This window comes from Lycium ferocissimum, chromosome 10, assembly GCF_029784015.1.
Source record: "Lycium ferocissimum isolate CSIRO_LF1 chromosome 10, AGI_CSIRO_Lferr_CH_V1, whole genome shotgun sequence".
Taxonomy (NCBI): Eukaryota; Viridiplantae; Streptophyta; class Magnoliopsida; order Solanales; family Solanaceae; genus Lycium; species Lycium ferocissimum.
This window is the reverse complement of record NC_081351.1, coordinates 50,082,779-50,102,071: the sequence shown is the minus strand read 5'-3', so window position 1 is coordinate 50,102,071 and position 19,293 is coordinate 50,082,779. Positions and strand designations below refer to the sequence as shown.

General features: G+C 38.1%; 1 protein-coding gene and 1 long non-coding RNA gene across 2 annotated transcripts; one reads left to right on the top strand and one right to left on the bottom strand.

Moving 5' to 3' along the window:
- Nucleotides 1-8,142: 8,142 nt before the first annotated feature.
- On the top strand, nt 8,143-18,780 carry LOC132034208 (protein disulfide-isomerase 5-2-like). Its single transcript, XM_059424491.1, has 5 exons — nt 8,143-8,394; nt 10,896-10,999; nt 15,562-15,932; nt 16,242-16,549; nt 18,371-18,780. Exons 1-5 carry the CDS (start codon nt 8,191-8,193, stop codon nt 18,677-18,679), a joined length of 1,296 nt encoding a protein of 431 aa, XP_059280474.1. The 5' UTR covers nt 8,143-8,190; the 3' UTR covers nt 18,680-18,780.
- Nucleotides 11,578-13,026, bottom strand: LOC132035570 (uncharacterized). The gene is made up of 2 exons (XR_009409317.1): nt 12,528-13,026; nt 11,578-11,879 (listed from the first exon to the last, which is right to left on the bottom strand). It is a non-coding gene; the product is annotated as an uncharacterized LOC132035570 (long non-coding RNA).
- Nucleotides 18,781-19,293: the final 513 nt, after the last annotated feature.

The window sequence follows — 19,293 nt, the reverse complement described above, 5'->3', positions numbered from 1 at the left end:
GGTCTCAAGTTCGAATCCCGGTATGGAAAAATACTTGGTAGGGAGTGCTTCCCCCCCTGAATGGGGCCCTACGCGGCAGGGGCGGAGCCAGCATACGGCTTGCGGGTTCGGCCGAACCTAGTAACTTTGATTCAAATTCTGTATTTGTCTTGAAAAACTTATTGAATAGGTACAAATTGTTACTTTAGAACCCAGTAACTTAAACGAATTAGCATCCCAAACCCACAAGCTTCAAATCCTGGCTCCGCCTCTCCTATGCGGCATGAATTCGGAGGAAAAGCAAAACCAGATCCAGATCTATAATTTCACTCAAAGCTCCATTGCCGCAAGATGCTTGCTCCTCACTCCAAAGGAACACGTGTTTATTAAAATTTGATTAAATATCATATAATTATATCGTTATTAGAAGACAATTTTAAGCCTGAAAATAAGGTTAGGGACAAATAGAAGGAAGACTTTTTGAGCCATTTTTACTATATTAAGGTTTTTTTTATTTTATCAAATAGGTGGAAAGAGGGGCAAATTTAATCCAATAAGTGGAATTAGTGCAGTTTTAAACCATTTCTAACAAGTTAAGGAGCCAAGGGTCTATCGGAAACAACCTCTCTGCCTCCCAAGGTAGGGGTGGTGTCGAGGTAGTAACATAGAAGGTCACCCAACTATGGGTAATGATCTCCCAAAGTCATATTTCGTTTTTTGTAACAACAAGGTCATCCAACTTTCCCTATCATTTCAAAAATCACTCAATTAATATTTGACCAACAAAATATGAAATGCCATTTGATTTAGTCCACATGAACTTTTCGTTTATATGGCAATAAATTCCTACCTGACCCAAATTCATAACCCAAATTAACTCTTATTAACCTTATTCTCTCTTAATTAAAATAGAGTTTCACTCTCTCCGAAAAAATTTGCCCATTATTTTATTAAAATCGTGTCTTCCTTTTCCTTCTCTCAGTGATGTCCATAAGGATTTTTTAACGACATTAAATAAATGTATTTCTTGAAGTCTGGCCATTCCTCCTGACCCATAAATCGTGCTCCTATCATATATCGACAACACTAATAATTAATCAGAATAGGAGCACCCTTGTTTTCTCTGATGTTCTATGCAGTACTATCGATATAGTGGTCTATTTTCGCATTAAATAATGCCTGTGGGAAAGAGAAGAACCTTCTTTGAGATTTTGTAGCTTTTGACTTCAGTACACCAATAGTTTCAAAGTTCTAAATTTTTGGTGAGAGCAAAAAGTTTCCCTCGTGATTTTGTTCAACTGAATAGGGTTAATAAGAGTTATGAGTTTGGATTGTGTTGGGTCTTCTTGCCATGTAGACTGAGAAAAAGAAATTCATGCGGACTAAATTGAATGTAATGTCATATTTTGTTGCGATTCCCAAATGGGAAACTCCATGAAAGTAAAAGCAAGGAAAACAACGAAGAAGAAAGGAAAAAGAAACAGATAAAAGTTTAAATTTTCATTCCACATAACTCTAGAATGCTTACAAATTATATAAAGCAAACCTAGGGGTACTAATGTAATTAGATTATAAAGTAAGGTTAATTGTAGCAGTAAAAACTAAGAAGGGTCAAACTATAAATAATAAAACTTAGCCTATATCTCCATTCGTTACATTCCATCCTCCTTAGGAAACCTTGTCATCAAGGTTGGAAATGGAACAAACTAGTGATAGTATCTTGATCATGAAGATTGCAAATGATTTGTTGTTCTAGAGGTCATCAAATGCTATAAACAGTTGTAGTAGCAAGTATCGGTGCTTTCTTCCACATGAACATATGAGAAGTGTCACAGCTTGATCAAAACATGTAGACCTAATGAACTGCATAACACACTCTAAAATGCATTCAACACACTTTTGGAGTAGATGATTCCCATTCTGATCTTCAACACAACCCATAACATGGCTATCAAGCTCATCAACCATTTTAGTCTGTTGATCCAAATCGACCACCTTTATGGCTTTCTGGATCACTTGGCGACCATAAATCTGAAAGCTAAGGGTGAGAACAAGTCTTTTGAGCTGATCATCCAATTCTCTTATTTGAGTTGCACTTTCATGTTTGAAAAACTTCTTTTCTTGATAAATGTAAACCTTAACAACTGCATCACCTGGATCAGCAGAATATCCACCAACTGTAGCGATAACATAACCATCGTTTGCAAGCTTTATAAAATTTGGATGCAGCTGTTGTCTCTTAGATGCAACACAAGCTCCCAACCAACCAGTTGGCAAGTACACCTCTTCCAACTTCCAAGTTGCAGACTGTCCACCAAATTTCAGAATTACAACATTCATATGCTCTCCAATTCCAAGTTTTTTTCGCACATCCTTGTGCGACTTGCATAATCTCCTTGCAACCATTGATACATCATCAATTTCATGGAAAGTAGGTTTTAAGTAGTATTCTGGCAGCCGAATAAGAAAATCAAAATGAGAATTATCCTGTGAAATCTGCCACACCCTTGACCTATGATGATTTTCAGCTGCCATGACATGCTCTGCATAGATGAAATCCTAGCTAATGTTGGTGCCACAAAGAGGTGGACCAGCTTGTTCACAGAGAAATACAAAATCCCACAATGTTTGAGCAATCTCTTGGGGCTGAAATCTGAGAATTACGTCTGAGGTCCTTTTTGCTAATACCAGAAATAGTTCTAGAGTAGGGTGTAGCATTGAAGCAAAAGCCTCAGATATACTAGCAACATTTTGTGAATTGAACTCATCAACCTTAGTCAACACCATTTCTGTCAAATAGAGAAGCGCACCACTAATCTTTATCTGTCACGACCCAACTGGAGGGCCGCGACGGGCACTCGGTGCTAACCCACCCGGGCACCTCTTAACATACTTTCACATCACATCTAGGTGAGCCATGTAGTTAAATCATACTTTTCATTCATCATCATACTAATCCCATTGGGCGACAATTCATTTATAACATCATTGGCAACTGTGCCCATATCAATGTACACAAGCCGACGAGGCTAACAAAACAATATCCATAATGTAGGCCGACAAGACCGAACACATCTAACCATATACACATGTCTACGAGCCTCTAAGAAGAATACGTCATATCATATAGGCAGGACAGGACCCCGCCGTGCCCATAAATATGTACACAAAAGAATCTATACCAAAAGCCTGCAAACTCCGAATGAATTGGAGCCCCACTATGTAGTCCCTGGATAATGAAGCTACGGGTCAAGTCTGTCTCCCTGGCCACCTGCTGGCATGACGCAGCGTCCACAAATAAAAGACGTCAGTACGAAGAATGTACTGAGTATGTAAAGCATGATCAATATCAATATGAAAGCATAACAGACCACATATGAAATAACATAGGATGGGAGATAATAGTATTATCGTCGTAACACTTACTTGCTTTCCATAGGGACATTCCATTTCTATTGCGTATCCGTGTACATACATCCATATCCGTACCCATTTACCTTTCGTTTCCATTTTCGTATTCATATTCATATTTCCATTCATACTCATGTTCATATCATACACATTGCATATACATAGCCTTTTCTTAGCATTTGCATATACTTAGCATATTCATACTCATATTGATGTCATATACATAGCATTTATATAGCATACCGACCACGAAGGTTCGGTGTTTCACATACTCCGGCCCTACCAAGGCTCGGTGTCATACATACTTGGCCCTACCAAGGCTCGTGGTTATCCGTACCCAACCGCACGTGGTGTGCGCGCATATATATATATATATATATATATATATATATATATATATATATACATACATACATACATTCTATCCTACCATATAAGCTCGGGGTTTCATAAGTAGCCACATACGGGCACATGAACATATAAGCTCATAAAGCATCTTTAGCATTATTACTATCGTCGTTCATTACCTCTATCCTTAAAGGATTACTCGTCGTATAAGGAACTTAGTACAATCGTATCGTATCGAGAATCATAAGCTTAGTAGCTTTTAGAGATAGGATCATTGGAGAATATCGTAGGCTCATAGAAGGATAGATATTTGGCCAAAGAACCATGCCTTGTGAAAGAAGGGTTAGCCTTACATACCTTTTCGTTTAGCTATTCTATCACTTGAACGTTCTCCTTCAATGCTCACGTTCTACCTTCATTAGAGTTTATACTAGCATTAGATAATCAATATCCTAGCATACTTGACTAAAGCTAGAGAAAATTGGGCAGCATCTCTTTTGTTTATACAACTTTCTCCATATCATATATCAACTCCCAAACGTTTATAATATCATTCACAACATCATAAGCAACAATTTTCATACACCTATATTATCCATATTCCCTAATTCACTTCAAACCATCCATAACCATAGACATATCACGGTATTACGTTCATTCATATACAATGTCGATTCCATGTTCTCAATATCATTTATAACATGATTATAATCATAATGTATCAAGAATCATAACTCAATCCAAACATCTATTCAAAAGTGACACTATTCCCACATTCATGACCCATTTCTATATCCTTTTTGCGATCCAAGTGTTTCAACTTTCAAATACCTTAAACAACATGGAAATGTCATAAAACTTACCTTAGATGGTATAGGAATGAACCTTGGGTGCAAACACCTCACTTGAGCAAAACCCTAGTTTCACCTTCACTTGGATTTCTTGTAATCTTCTAACCCTTGGAAGCTTTTTAACACATAAACACTTAATTCTTCCCTTTGTTCTTTGTGTTCTTTTGGGCTTGAGTGAAATGTGCTTAGAGAAAGGTTTTGAGCTCTCAATACTTGTAAAAGATGATAAATGAAGTAAAAGATCCCAAGGCATCTATTTATACAAAAACTAGAAATCAGCCCGTCGGGACTTCCACGGACACTTATACGGTCCGTGGAACATTTCATGGCCCGTATAAGTGGTCGTGGTTCACCACCGGGCAGACACCAACTCGCCGGGTGTTATACGCACCCTTATACTGCATCGTATAATGTTATACGGATCGTATAAGTCGGTCGTATAACCCATTTTTCCTGAAATGATCCCCGTCGTTTCGTTCGATCTCCAATCCTTATGGAACCTTCTTAACACTTGTTTAACACTTCATTAACAATATAAGGGACGTTATAACTCCTCTCCAAAGCATCATTAAATCATCACTAACTCGTTACTCGCGAATCCTTTCCGATATTTATCGTATACATTGCCTTCTCTTGGCAACTTTCTCGTCTAACATCGAATGTCTTTGAAATCTTACTTAAGGTCATCAAATGTCATACTTTACTTATTGAAACACCGCATACTTCGTACTCTTCGTTAGCCTATTCACTGAAAAAATTTTCGAGGCGTAACATTATCATAGTCCACAAGTAGTGTAGCAAGTAAAGTAATGATACGTCTTTTGAAACAACTGCCTGTAACATCTGAAGTATATCATCAGTACCAGACTTTAGCACATAGCTTTCTTGCATCTTACGAATTAAAACTGAGAATTCAGTCATTTCCCAGCTCGAATTATAGGACCAATGATTCAAAGAGGTTGGAAGTAATTGTCCATCAATAATGCAATACTGTCGCAACTATTTCTTGTGTACAACTGATGTAAATGGAAATTGATCTCCATGTTTGGATGATCCAAAACCAGAATACTTACACCATTAGGAGAGTATGAGCTTCAAGCCATTTAGTGAGACTAGCCAGGCAAGCACAACCTTGTATCTGTAGTTATTAGCTTTCGGACCAAGTCGCAGTTCTAAGGAAACAACAAGATCCACCAAATACATTATTCCCTTCTTTCTCACATTTTCAATTAATGAAACAGTCTGCAACATGTCAGAACTATTACCAGCATAGAGAGCATAAACAACAATTACATTCCATCTTACTGTGATCTTCTCTGGCACCTCCTTGAGAACAAATTGAACATTGCCTACTTTACCAGACTTACTACATTTTCCAATCGCTACATTGAAGACGAAAACATCTCGGGATAACCCACTGCCCTTTATTCTCTGTTCAATGGCAAACAAATCGCTAATACATAAACCGTAATTACTTTCGAGCCACGCAACTCTATTAACATCATTCATTATGCTTTGCTTCTTCAGCTCTTCAAAGAATCCTCTCGGATTTGGATTGTGAATCCAAAACCTTACGACATCAGTAATGAAGTCTTCAACCACACAATCCTTGCAGTAATCATTCACCGGTAACAAGGTTACTCGTCCCGTGTCAAGCAAATTCTTTGTCCATGTTCACCAGTAGTTCAACTAACATGAAACTCTCACAATTTAGTTCATTTTGAGCTTTTGTTAGAACAACATCAACCAATGTTGCTATAGAGGCAGGAAATCCAACTTTATCTTTGTGCGAGAAATCATCAAACACTTGGCTCTCTTCATTTTCAGAATTTTCCCCATATTCACTCTCGATCCCGATTAGTACCTCCTTACCCGAATTCTCCGGTTTCACAACATCTGGATCAATTTCAAACACCTGGTCCTTATTGCAATTAGAAAAAATAAAGGATGTATGATGTATCTCCGAAATTTTAGCACCCAATATAGCAACTGGAAAAACATTTCCATTTAATGGAGGAGACTTATCTAGCACCTGGACATCATTATTGTCGGTAACTTCTTCATCTTCTTGTGTTAGTACTTCATCATACCTAGCAATGTGGACCAAATGATCCCCATAGTCATTGCAAATTAGTTCATAAATCGTCTCCCATTCACCACCCGGTTAAAATTGTTGTCTAGAATTGACTCATTATCCTCTACATCACATTTCGAGATTAAAGCATCATGAGAAATCTGTTCCGCTCTTTGAGTATAACTATCAAACAACTGGTTTATGTCACAATCTGAATGACCAAGTGATAAACCATGTGCCTCATTAAGAACCAAACCTTGCATCCGATCCTCCATTTCTCCATTCATCATACTTCCATTCTCCAGATTAGCATCCTCACAAGCAGAGCAAGAATCATCTAAGTATGTCGCCAAATAATTTTCTGGAAAATTGTCAAACAACTTATCTGCATTATTTACAGCAGCGTCCTTGGCGTATTTAACTTCTAGCGGCACAATCCTTGCACAATTATTCAACTGCTTATCCATCAGATTAATTTCATCCCTTAAAGGAAATTTGTCGAGCACCTGATCCTCGATTTCTCTATTTCCTTCCTCAAGCAAAGGCTTGTACTTTTTTTTTTGTATTTCTTTCCGACATAAAACTTGGTCACAACTTGCCTAAGTCTCTTTTTACTTGAAAGCTTGTGCTGTCGACCAAGTTCATATTTGCGCTTCTTCCTCCATGCTTTCTTCTTGCCCCTGGTGCCACGTTGTTCGCGCCTGGAGCTTCGTGAAGTTCCCATGGTTGCTGAGATATACTCAAAGCCATAGTTATTTGGCTGGAAATTGGGATTTTCATTGGAATACCCCACACCGTAGCTTGCCGAAAGAAAAATTAGGGGTTGCTTGATAATATTGATAGGCACCTTGATATGCTGAAATCTGATGCGCGTTGTAACGGTTTTTAGCTTCGTAGAGTAAACCATGAATACGGATTTGAGATATGGCTGCGGTAGCCGAAACTTGGGTTGGGTAGTAGTAATAGGGATAAGACATAGTAGCTGAATTGGGGTCGAGAATCGTCGGCTCTGATAGCAATTGTTGCGATTCCCAAATGGGAAACTCCATGAAAGTAAAAGCAAGGAAAACAACGAAGAAGAAAGGAAAAAGAAACAGATAAAAGTTTAAATTTTCATTCCACATAACTCTAGAATGCTTACAAGTTATATAAAGCAAACCTAGGGGTACTAATGTAATTAGATTATAAAGTAAGGCTAACTGTAACAGTAAAAACTAAGAAGGGTCAAACTATAAATAATAAAACTTAGCCTATATCTCCATTCGTTACATATTTTGTTAGCCAAATATTGATTGACTTTTGATGTGATATAGAAAAAATTGGTGACCTTGTTGTACTACTACCTCGATAATGTCTGCATATAGTCTATCCTTTTCATACCCGGGATTACATTGGGCATGATGTTGTTCTAATAAGTTAAAGAACACTTTTGACCTTCCCACTGGCACCGCGTAAAGTATAAAAAGAAAAAGAAAAAGCAGATCTTAGTTGTACAATTCCATACAAACTGGTGCCACTGAACGCAAGATGCGCTCCATTTGGATCATCACGTTCCTCCTCTTCCTATCTCGGTTGTCATTGGCGGAGGAGCAGAAGCCACAGTTCGAGGTGGATGGGAAAGTATTGGAACTAGATGAGTCCAATATTGAAGCTGCTATTTCCACCTTCGATTATATATTGATCGATTTCTATGCTCCTTGGTGTGGTCACTGCAAACGTCTTTCTCCTCAGGTCTTCTCTTACCCACTTCCTCTCTCTTTTTTTAATGCTTCGGATTTGCTTTTTACTTAATTATAGTGGGGTGGGGGTGGGTGGTAGGGTGAGGGTGAGTGGTAAGGTGGGGGTGGGTGGAGAGGGGTGGGGTGAGTAGGTAGGGTGGGGTGAGGTTGGGGTGGATGGTGGGGCAGGGGTGGGGGTGAGTGATAGGGTGGGGGTCGGTGGGGTGGATGGTGGAGGGTGGGGTATAATGGGGAAATGAAATACGTAACCACGGAAAAACCACCAAATCCGTGGTTACAAAAATTGGGACTTTTCATGGTTATATAATCATGGGATGAACCACGGGTTTACAGCACCATACCACATAATTTTAAGAACAATGGAAACAAACATGGTTTCATGGAAAATCATATATTAATGAACCACGGGAAACCACCATCCAAACGGGGGGTAAGGGGTCCTTTGGTAGGATGTATTAGAGAAAATAAAATATATGTATTAGCTTTGATATTAGTATTCCTTGTTTGATAGTGTTATATATCCTATTCAGTACCTTTTTTTTTTTTTTTTTTAAACAACCGTGGTGTCCGGGCCAGCTTGCGCGCACCTCAGTTAATTCCACGGTATACATGCCACCTCCCACCAGCAACAGGCGCCAAGTAACTCTGTCCACCAAGACTAGAACAGATGGGAAGAAATCATTTAGTGTTTTGTCTCTGCTGGGAATTGAACCTAAGACCTCATGGTGCTCAAACCACTTCACTGGCCACTAGGCCATACCCGTGGGTGCCTATTCAGTACTATAGCAAACCTATGTATCATTAATTCCAATATTATTCCTATTCTAATACACCCTATTCAGCACTGTTTCTATTTTAATACACCCTATTGAGTACTATTCCTATTATAGTACACCCCATTCATTTAATACAATAAATCAAACAGTATAACTAATCCTAGCATATCTATCTCAGCATTACTAAGCCCGGTAATACACCCTATTTAGTACTATTCTTATACACCCTACCAAATGGCCTGTTACCGTGATAATATTGTAGTATTCACGAACTAATCTTCTACCAAAATTTTAAGATGTAATAATCTTGTCTTTTAGAATGGGAAAATATTCAACTTGCAGCAGTTTTTAAATTTATCATTTTTATTTAAAAAAGTAGATAGAGCAGTATGTAAAAGACTGAAAGTAGGTCACATTGACCTTCAGACAGTGGCTTTGGTAAAAAAACTATAGGGCAAAAAGTAATATCATCTTAAGGTTTATTTCCAAATTTTAATTATTAATTAATTGTATATGGCAATTCAATACCTACTAATGTAAAATGAAATTATGGCACATGAATCAAGTATGTAGCTGCTAGTGTGTATATATGTGCACTCTCTTATGGTAGCTAATAAGTTGTTGATAGTGTTAATTTGACTCTTGACAAATTCTTATTAAAAAAAAATAAAAAAATTGACACTTGAGACATAGATGCTTATGATCTAATCTAATTTGAAACCATAGAGGGAGGGAGGGCTTATCATGGTCACGTAATTAAACTTATAGGAAAAATGAAGCTCTCCTTCATGCTACTAAAGAGCAAAGAGTTATTTCAGTTATAGTGAAAGAATATTTTGCATGCCGTCTTTTAACTTAATATGTTCGCATCCATGATACATGAACTGCTAGAAAGAATCTGTTTTCCATGAACAACATAGTTCAATAGGCTGACGAAAGCACACATGGGGGCTGATCTTAGTAACTGGATTAGCTTGTGTTATTTCACCGGTGAGAAATTACTCAGTTTATAACTTCTTGTGACTTTCTTTTCTCTTTTGGTACTGGTTAAATGCTTCCTCGGAAGAGTTTGTAAGGTTCATATGCAAAGTCAATTGCCCAATCAGGAGAGTAAAAAAGGTTCTAAGATACCTCGGAAAGAAAGTCATTCCCCCAGTTTAAAAAGTGTAGAAGAAGATGGGACAACAGAGGATAGTGGGATCAAAAAAGGATATTTGATTAAATGTAAAGGCCTAAAGTAATCTTGCAAAGGAAGTTCATTAGTGTCAGACAAGATCATGATATGTCATGTAAGAAGTGATTGTTACCACCTGACAACTGTTCGTAGACTGATGGGTATAGTTGTGCGTATTTCTAGTCTATTCAGCGTTCCCTGTCCTCTAAGAGAAAATTTCTCCCTTTATAGAGTGACTCTATGTTGGGTGCTTAAGTGTGTTGTTGGTGATCACCGAAACTGCTAGGTTGAATGGTTTCTGTATAAAGATTGATGATAATGTTCGTGAATAGAAGAAGGTGTTGTCAAGCTCTTTACTTGAGTTCATTAAGCTTCGTACTCTGCGTTCTATGTTAGTATTTTTTTGCTATCAAAGGGACATTTATTTTGTTTCTTCCCTATACAAGTGTAGACATGTGAACAGCATTTCATTTGCTTGTCTTATTGGATAATTGATATTTTGAATGTGACATCACGAAGCATTCTGACAAAAGTTCCTTGCAGTTGGACAAAGCTGCTGCCGATCTTGCTTTTCTGAAGCAGCCCGTTGTAATTGCAAAAGTAAATGCTGACAAATACAGTAATCTTGTTTCTAAATATGAAATTGAGTATGTCTGCTTTATCCGTCTTAGTTCTTACTACAATTATTGTATTAATACATTTTCACAATGTGCAAACTGCTTTCTGGTTAAATCAAGTTGCTCGAACCAAAAGAGAATAAGTTATTCTTTAGTTTGGTAAAACATTTCTGTTAGCAATATTAGATTCACAGTTTGTGATCTTAAATCAATTTTTAGTCTTCTATAGATTGCCCAAGACTGTGGAATGTAGATGCAGATCCTACAAAAGAACTTCATATCCTGATCCAGTCTTCCTTCTGGGGATGGGTCTTCCCTTTCTCAATTATGACGTATCGGTTATGTTGCCATCTAGGTCTTGGTTGGGGGGCGACTTCCAAATAATAGTCTCATTCTTCCTTCCCTTGATTCAAGATCCTTGCAGCTGAATTAATCCCCCATGTGTCGGGACCTGAACCCTGGTGGTGCTCTTCTACTGTTCTTTTTAGAAAGGTAAGTGTAATATAAAAGAAACTAGCATGTCACGTCCCAAAATACCCCCTAGACGTGATTGTCACCCAGCACACACCACCGGCCAGGCGAACCATATTTTCATATCTTAACCATAATTTTTGCAGCATTAACCAAATTAAATGAGCACTCAAATAATATAATAATTAATTACGGATAATTAGTGTCTCAAAATATTAACCAAATACTCTTGCCCAAATCCCACACTAGACCATGGAGCATCTAAGAGAATTAGAAAAGACTCGGGTTTGTAAATCCCAAAAGAAAAAGAAAAAAACATTAATAAATAATGATAAAGACACTTTTGGTAGCCTCCATGAACAAAGCGGCGGCTCACCTCAACCAATAGATTAACTCTAGCAAACTCGTGAGCTACTAGCTTCGTCGTCACCAACAGTATCTGCATAGACATGCAGGTAAGGAGTGAGCTATATGTAAATATAACCCAGTAAGATCCTCGACCCGCCACTCTAAATACCCCTGGAACAAGTATTAGAAAATACAAACACACAACAAGCACAAAAATATTATGCACAAGGATTATATCGTAATATAATATCCGACAAGGTCCAACAATGGTTTATCAAGAATAGGATATATCTCAACACAATTTACACTAAGGACCTGTCATAATAGCAGTTAAAGAATTTATCAACACCACGAATCCACAACAACATACACAATGTGTCAACTATATCAAGAAGCATACACAATGCTCGAGAAGCATACACAATGCCTCAATAAAATCAAGAAGCATACACAATGCTAAGGGAGCATACACAATGCCCAGTAAAATCAAGAAGCATACACAATGCCAAAGGGAAGCATACACAATGCCCCAATCTCATGGCTCACAGCCGTATCACATCACGAAACAATTTATAAAGAGAGTTTTAGAGTATTTGAAAATAAAGTATATGCGGCTGGCCTCAAGGACCACCGATTCTGCCAAGCACACGCTCGTCCCAACACATGGACCAGGCAGACAAAACATATTTTTAAAACGGGTTTTGAAAAGCAAGTACCCAAAGCTTAAAGTCTCACTTACCTCAAATTCATAATTCAAGCACACTTCCCAATAAATCAAAACTGCGTTCTCGAGTCTCCGGATTGCCTCAAACTACACAAAAACGGATTTAGAATGGTCAAAACCCTTAGGGTAAACCACTTCTATATTTTTAGAGGCTTAAACGGTTAAAATCAAACTTCAAAGTACGAAAACGCCCTCTGGTCAATGTGTTCAAAACCCGATAAGACATATGTTTTCGGGAAGGCCTTAACGAGAGGATTCCAACGATATATAGAAGTCTAAAATCCGACACTATTTGCCCCTTCAAATCAATGATTTAGGTTGAAGAGCTCTAGGGCTAAACTTTCTCAATTCCTCAAAATATCCCCATGTTTTCACCATAAAGATTCACCCATAATTATGTAATAAACTTAAATAAAAGATTAGAGGCATTACCTTGATGATTAGGGTTGAAAATCCCTATTTTTCTCTTTTCTTTTCCTCTCTTTTTCTCCCTCCCTTTTCTTTTCTTTCTCTGCGTTTTATGCTTCTGTTATGACTTAAGAACGTTGGCTTTCTTTGCCTTTTTAAATCGTTCTTTTCTTTCCTTTCAAATTTGGGCTTCAGCCCCCTTTTTTTTTTTCCCTCTTCTGGTAAATTACAAATTAACCCCTCATTAAAATTGGGGTTGTTACATAGCACCAAGAAGGTACTGTTCAAAAGTATTTACAGAGAATCCTAAGATGAATTCCTTCTTATTCTTAAAGGATTCTGTAAGATTTATCATTGCTTCAGCTTCATTTACAAAGTTGTGTTTACACCAAAAGCAAAACAAAAGTAAACAATTCTTCCTTATCCTCTGAATAGAGTTTCCTGTTGCTTCAAAGCATTTGTCATTTCTTTCTCTCCAAATATTCCACCATATACATGCAGGAATAATAGAACACCATTTCTTGTGGTTTGTACATCTTCCTTTAATGTTCTAGCACTTTAAAGTTCACATGTATCTCTACGCATAGTCCATTTAAGCCCAACCATGTTAAGGAACAACTGCCACAATTGATCAGTAGCATGACAATGCAGAAATTTGATGAATGACATTCTCAGATTCTTTTCCACATATGTAACACTTTGACCACAACATAATTCCTCCCTCTGTAGATTTTCATGTGTCAAGCAAGCCTTTCTAGCCATCAACCAGGTGAAACATGCCACTTTATAAGGGACATTTCTTTCCCAGATTCTTCCTCAAGGCCAACATCCTCCTTACCATCCAACAGAGTTCAGAAGTCTATAACTAGAGTCTACTGTAAAGGCACCCTTGCTATGAGCTTCCCAGATTAGTTTATATTGTCCTTGAGTCAACCCTTTGAAAGATTCAAGTACTTTCAAGAAACCAGCCGTTCTGCCCAATTCCCAATCATTTAAATGTCTCCTGAAGTTGATATTTCATCCTTGTTGCCCCCTCATAATAGCCAAAGTAGCATCAGGTAAAACATTTAGTCTGAATAGATCAGGGAACACATCTTTTAAGGGAGCATTCCCTATCCAGTTATCATCCCAAGAAGCAATCCTTCTTCCATCACGCACTACAAACCCAATATTACAAACATTCTTTTTGCCAGAGAGCTCTAATACTCCTCCACAAACTGACTCCATATGGTGTAGTCACTACTTTCTTAGTCCAAAAACCTTGAGACCCATATTACTTCCTTCAATAGTGCTCTTTTGAAGTGAATCTTCACAACTATTTCATCAGTAAGCTGCAGTTGTGTTGCCTCAAAATTCTGATTCCTAACTCCCTTTCCTTCTTGTTAAGTGTGAGTAAATTTCATCTAACTAAATGGAAAGAACTCTTATCTCTATTGCCCTGCCAAAGAAAATCCCTTCTTAGTTTGTCTAACCTCTTCTCCACTTTGACTGGTAAAGGGAAATAAGGACATCAAATATGTGGGAAGGGTATCAAGGACACTATTTATCAGCATCAATCTTCCCCGGTGATTAGTATTGACTTTGCGCCTTGCCAAGCTCTTTTCACATCTTTTTAGAACTCCCTGCCAATTGTCTAAAGCTTTGTTCCTAGATCCCAGTGGCAATCCCATTCCTGATCCAGTATTCATCCCTATATGAACCCATTTGGATTGCAACAGACAAAAAAATGAACAAGGACACTTGCTTAAATCACATGGGTTATCATACATACTCACACACGCACGCGCACACAAAAAAATGGAGCCTAGCTTGAGGATCCTGCCCTAGCCTCTTTGCTGTCTCACTACACCTGACAGCTGCCACCACCATCCACTGCCCTGCATCTCTCCCTGAACCTCTCGGGCTCCTTAATATACCTTCCTATATCCCAATTCAGAACATGATCTTAATGTTCCTTCTCTATTCCAGACTCTCCCATATCTAAACAGTTCCAACATTTCTAGAATTTCCGTGCACGTCTAGTGCCGAGTTCTGATGTAGGATGCTCATTTTATTTGGCGAGTCCTGGTCAGAGTCAGATTAGCTTGGTCAGATAAGCATCAAGGGGCATAATTAGGAAAGTGCTGATGGGTAGAAGATAATGCAAGTGGGAATGGGAACGTAATGCTGAGTTGTGGACTCTGGTCCTGAGGAATTGGAATTGGGGTTTTATTTAATCTGTAGAGGATGTTCTCTATAGAGTTCCCATGAGGCTGAATCACCTAAAAGCTACCTTTCTCAGTCTCCTTTTCCACTACAATATAACCATTGGCTGAAGTCCAAACATACTTCCCTTTTGGGAGAGGATGAAAACGAAGAGACTTTGGACTCAAGGTTTCCTAGATGCTCTTTTCTTTTGATACGACAAATAAAATCAAAATAGACAGACTATACCAATGCACATGTTTTATAAGTTTTGGTAATTTATCACTAGTAAATGAATGCAATTGTTGTTTGAGATGAATTTAAATGGAGAAACATGGTCAATGAGGATTCATATACTGGACCCCATTATGTTTTGAATTGAGGCGTAGTTGTTGATGTGAATGTTTGCAGTTGTTGGGTAAAAAGGCAGTGAAATGTTTCTTTTGTTGGAATGCAGTGGCTATCCAACTTTAAAGATATTCATGCATGGAGTTCCAACAGATTATTATGGACCAAGAAAGGCAGATTTACTTGTGCGATCTTTGAAAAAGTTTGTCGCTTCTGACGTGGCCATACTCAATTCTGACTCAGCTATTAGTGAATTTATTGAAGAAGCAGGCAAAAGTTTTCCTATATTCATAGGCTTTGGCTTGAATGAGTCTACCATATCACATTTGGCAGTGAAATACAAGAAAAAAGCATGGTTTTCTGTGGCAAAAGATTTCTCAGATAAAACGATGGAATTCTATGATTTTGACAAAGTACCTGCATTGGTAGCCCTTCATCTGAGTTACAACGAACAGAGCATATTCTATGGCCCGTTTGAAGGTAAGTAAGTTCTTGAAATTTTCGTGTAACTTGAACTTGCTATATTCCCTTTTCATATGGAAAACACAAATGACTAATACTCGGATATGTTTGTTCTTGAAAGGTTTCAGTTTATATACTTAGTAGCTGCCCTAGTTCCATATGCCTATGAGCTTTATATGGTGTTCCTGTTTCATTTTAATTGCTCGGTTCTGCATTTGATCTATCTTCACCCTATTAAAGAACAACCAACTATTTTAGCTGAAACTGTGCCTTGCATATTATATTACAAACAGTGACTGAATCTAAGTTTTTCTGCTATGGTTGCAGAAAAGTTCCTTGAGGATTATATCAAACAGAGCTTGCTCCCTCTGGCTTTGCCCATTAATCAAGATACTCTGACATCGTTGAAAGACGACAAGAGGAAAATTGTTCTATCAATTGTGGAAGATGAGCATGATGAGAGGTCGAAAGGATTAGTAAAACTCTTGAAAGCTGCTGCATCTGCGAACCGTGACTTGGTGTTTGCTTTTGTCGGGTTCAAGCAGTGGCAAGACTTTGCTGGGTCATTTGAAGTATCTAAGAAAACTAAGCTACCAATGATGATTGTGTGGGACGGAGACGAGGAGTACTTTTCAGTAAGCTTGAAACCTCTTATCCTCTCTCTCATCAAGTATAGTTTTGCCTAGTAAAGTTTTACAGCTCTAAATAAAATTTGCTTGCGTGTTCCTTCACCATGTTAAGTGAGCGACAAGCATGAACTCACACATTCTATAATTTCTCTTTAAGTATTAGAGAGGCATGAATCTATAGTTAGCGGACATTTCTGTTCAGACTTTCTCCTTTTTTGCCGATATCTTATCTATTAATTAACCAGCTGGTAAAGGAAGTACAACATTAATTATTCATGTTTTTATATCCATGCTTCAGTGGTTCAGATTTCCAGCAAGTGATCTTGAATGGCTGACCTGATGGCTTTAGTAGACATCACCTAGGTCATGTAAGTACTCAAAAAAAAAAAAAAAAAAAAAAAAGAGAGAGAGAGAGAGAGAGAGAAACGAGGAACTTAAAGCCCAAGGAAATGGGGACATTGATGATGACGTCACACACCGTATTGGTGCAGGGTGGATGAAATGGAGGCTTGCCTCCGGAGTGTTGTGTGACAAGAAGGTGCCACCAAAACTTAAAGGCAAGTTCTACAAAGTGGTGGTTAGACCAATTATGTTGTATGTGAGGTATGCCGCCGCTCAAGAAATCTCATGTTCGTGGGTGAAAGTGGCGGAAATGAGAATGTCGCGACGGATGTGTGGGCACACCAGAGCGATAAGATTAGGAATGAAGTCATCCGAGACAAAGTTGGAGTAGCCTCGCCGGAAGACAAGACGCGGGAAGTCGAGGTCGAGATGGTTTGGGCATGTGACGCGGAGAGATGCAAATGCCCCAGGCGGAGGGCGAGAGGTCGGCTAGCGATGAAGCATTTCGGGGGAGGTGATTGGACAAAGACACGGCGCATTTCCCGCTTTATCGAGGACATGACCTTAGATAGGAGGGTATAGAGGATTCATATTAGGGTAGAAAGCTAGTAGGTAGTCGCTTTTATCCTTTCTTACGAGTAGTTTTATTGCTCTATAGTTTCTTGTCTCTTGATTTCTGCGAGTATCTGTTGGTGTATAATGGCTTATTTACTTTCATTGTTTTCATTTGCATAATTGCTTTGATTTGTTTGTCCGTATCTGACCTTTCATATACCTTTTCTTGAGCCGAGGGTCTTCCGGAAACAGCCTACCTACCTAAGGTAGGAGTAAGGTCTGCGTACACTCTACCCAATTTTAATCCCCACGTTGTGGGATTCACTGGGTATGTTGTTGTTGTTGAGGAACATAAAGCCCAAACACATGAAATAACGTCATAAATGCGCAGTTGGATTGTTATCTGCTCTCCAGGTAGTGGATACCACCAGAAGTTTCAGGGTGACAAATATTGCAGGATTATGGCAATTGGTTAAAACCATTGGACATGATCTTATTCTTGACTTTAATTCTACGTAAATTTGGAAATTTTAGTCTTTGTTCTTCTATGAGCATGATTTTGCTTTATGAGGAGTACGAGTCACTTTAACTTTTAGATTTTATGCCTGCTTAGGTTTAAATAAACTAATAAAGCGTTGCATGAAAAGCTTAAGTTGAATTTATCTTGAATTCTTATTAGTTATTTTTGAGTGTTTTATCTATTTGACTGGCATTTGAGATGACCTTGTAATGTATTGCATTGTGTTGGTAGACTGAGGAAACATACATTTGGTTGAAACACCTCTTTCATTTTTTTAAGTTTCTGATTAACTCCATGCTGTAAAGCACATTTTTACCTTCTCCAACTTTAGGACTAAGGTGAAACATTTAGCTGATAATTATTAGCAATTGACTTTATATACTGATGTTGAAATTTTACACAAACAATAGGTCATCGGCTCAGACAGTGTTGAAGATGAAGATCAGGGGTCCCAAATTACGCGGTTTCTTCAAGGATATAGGGAAGGAAGCGTTGTACAGAAACGCATCACTTCGGATGCTTACAAGGCTTTCAGAAACTCAATGTATATGATCGGAGCACTTATCCTTGTTCTTGTTGTGATATTAGTGGTGACGATCATGCAGTCTCTTAAAGAGGAGCCCCCAAGAGACCAGTTAGATCATCCAGGGAGCTCCACATCTCCATTAGAAGCCAGAGAACCACTTCGTTCTGGCGATAAAGAAGACAAGATAGATTAAGTTCACTTTTTGGATGTTAATTTCAATATAACCGAAATAAGTAGTTTGTAAGTTTGTAAAATCTTTGACAAGATAAGCAATTGACATGGCAGCCTCAGAGAGATGTTTTAGGCAGCCTCAGAGAGATGTTTTAAGTTTCAGATCCATAGTTATCATAAGCGAGTACATGAACAGCTATAAAAAAAACAAAAAACAAAAAAAAAGTGAGTATACGAACAGCTATACTTGTAGGATTGTTTTTAGGATACTCTTCATCCACTGATGGGAAAGGAATGCTTAGTGCAAGGTTTGCTGATTTATTTATTGTTACAGTTCTTGTGAAAATGGGGACAATATTTTTTTGTGCTGTGTATAATATGAGTTCGAAACCAAAACCGAAACTGCAGCTTGTTGAAAGCTGTTATTCAGAAGTTTTTGGAAGTCCGGCTGGGATTGAAGATCTTAATGTAGCAGTAAGGTTGATACATCAAAATTTCGAAAAAATTACAATTTTTCCAAGTGATGGCATTATAGAGTGCAGTTTGACCAACACATGTTTTCAGCTCTAGAATTAAAAAATGTATTTACTAATGTGATGCTGGAAATGTGTTGGAGACATTATGAAATCGACACTA

Coding starts and splice junctions, on each gene's coding strand:
- LOC132034208 (XM_059424491.1), top strand. CDS start 8,191: ATGCGCTCCATTTGGATCATCACGTTCCTCCTCTTCCTATCTCGGTTG. Junction 15,933..16,241: donor ATTCTATGGCCCGTTTGAAG/GTAAGTAAGTTC, acceptor CTATGGTTGCAG/AAAAGTTCCTTGAGGATTAT. Junction 16,550..18,370: donor GAGACGAGGAGTACTTTTCA/GTAAGCTTGAAA, acceptor CACAAACAATAG/GTCATCGGCTCAGACAGTGT.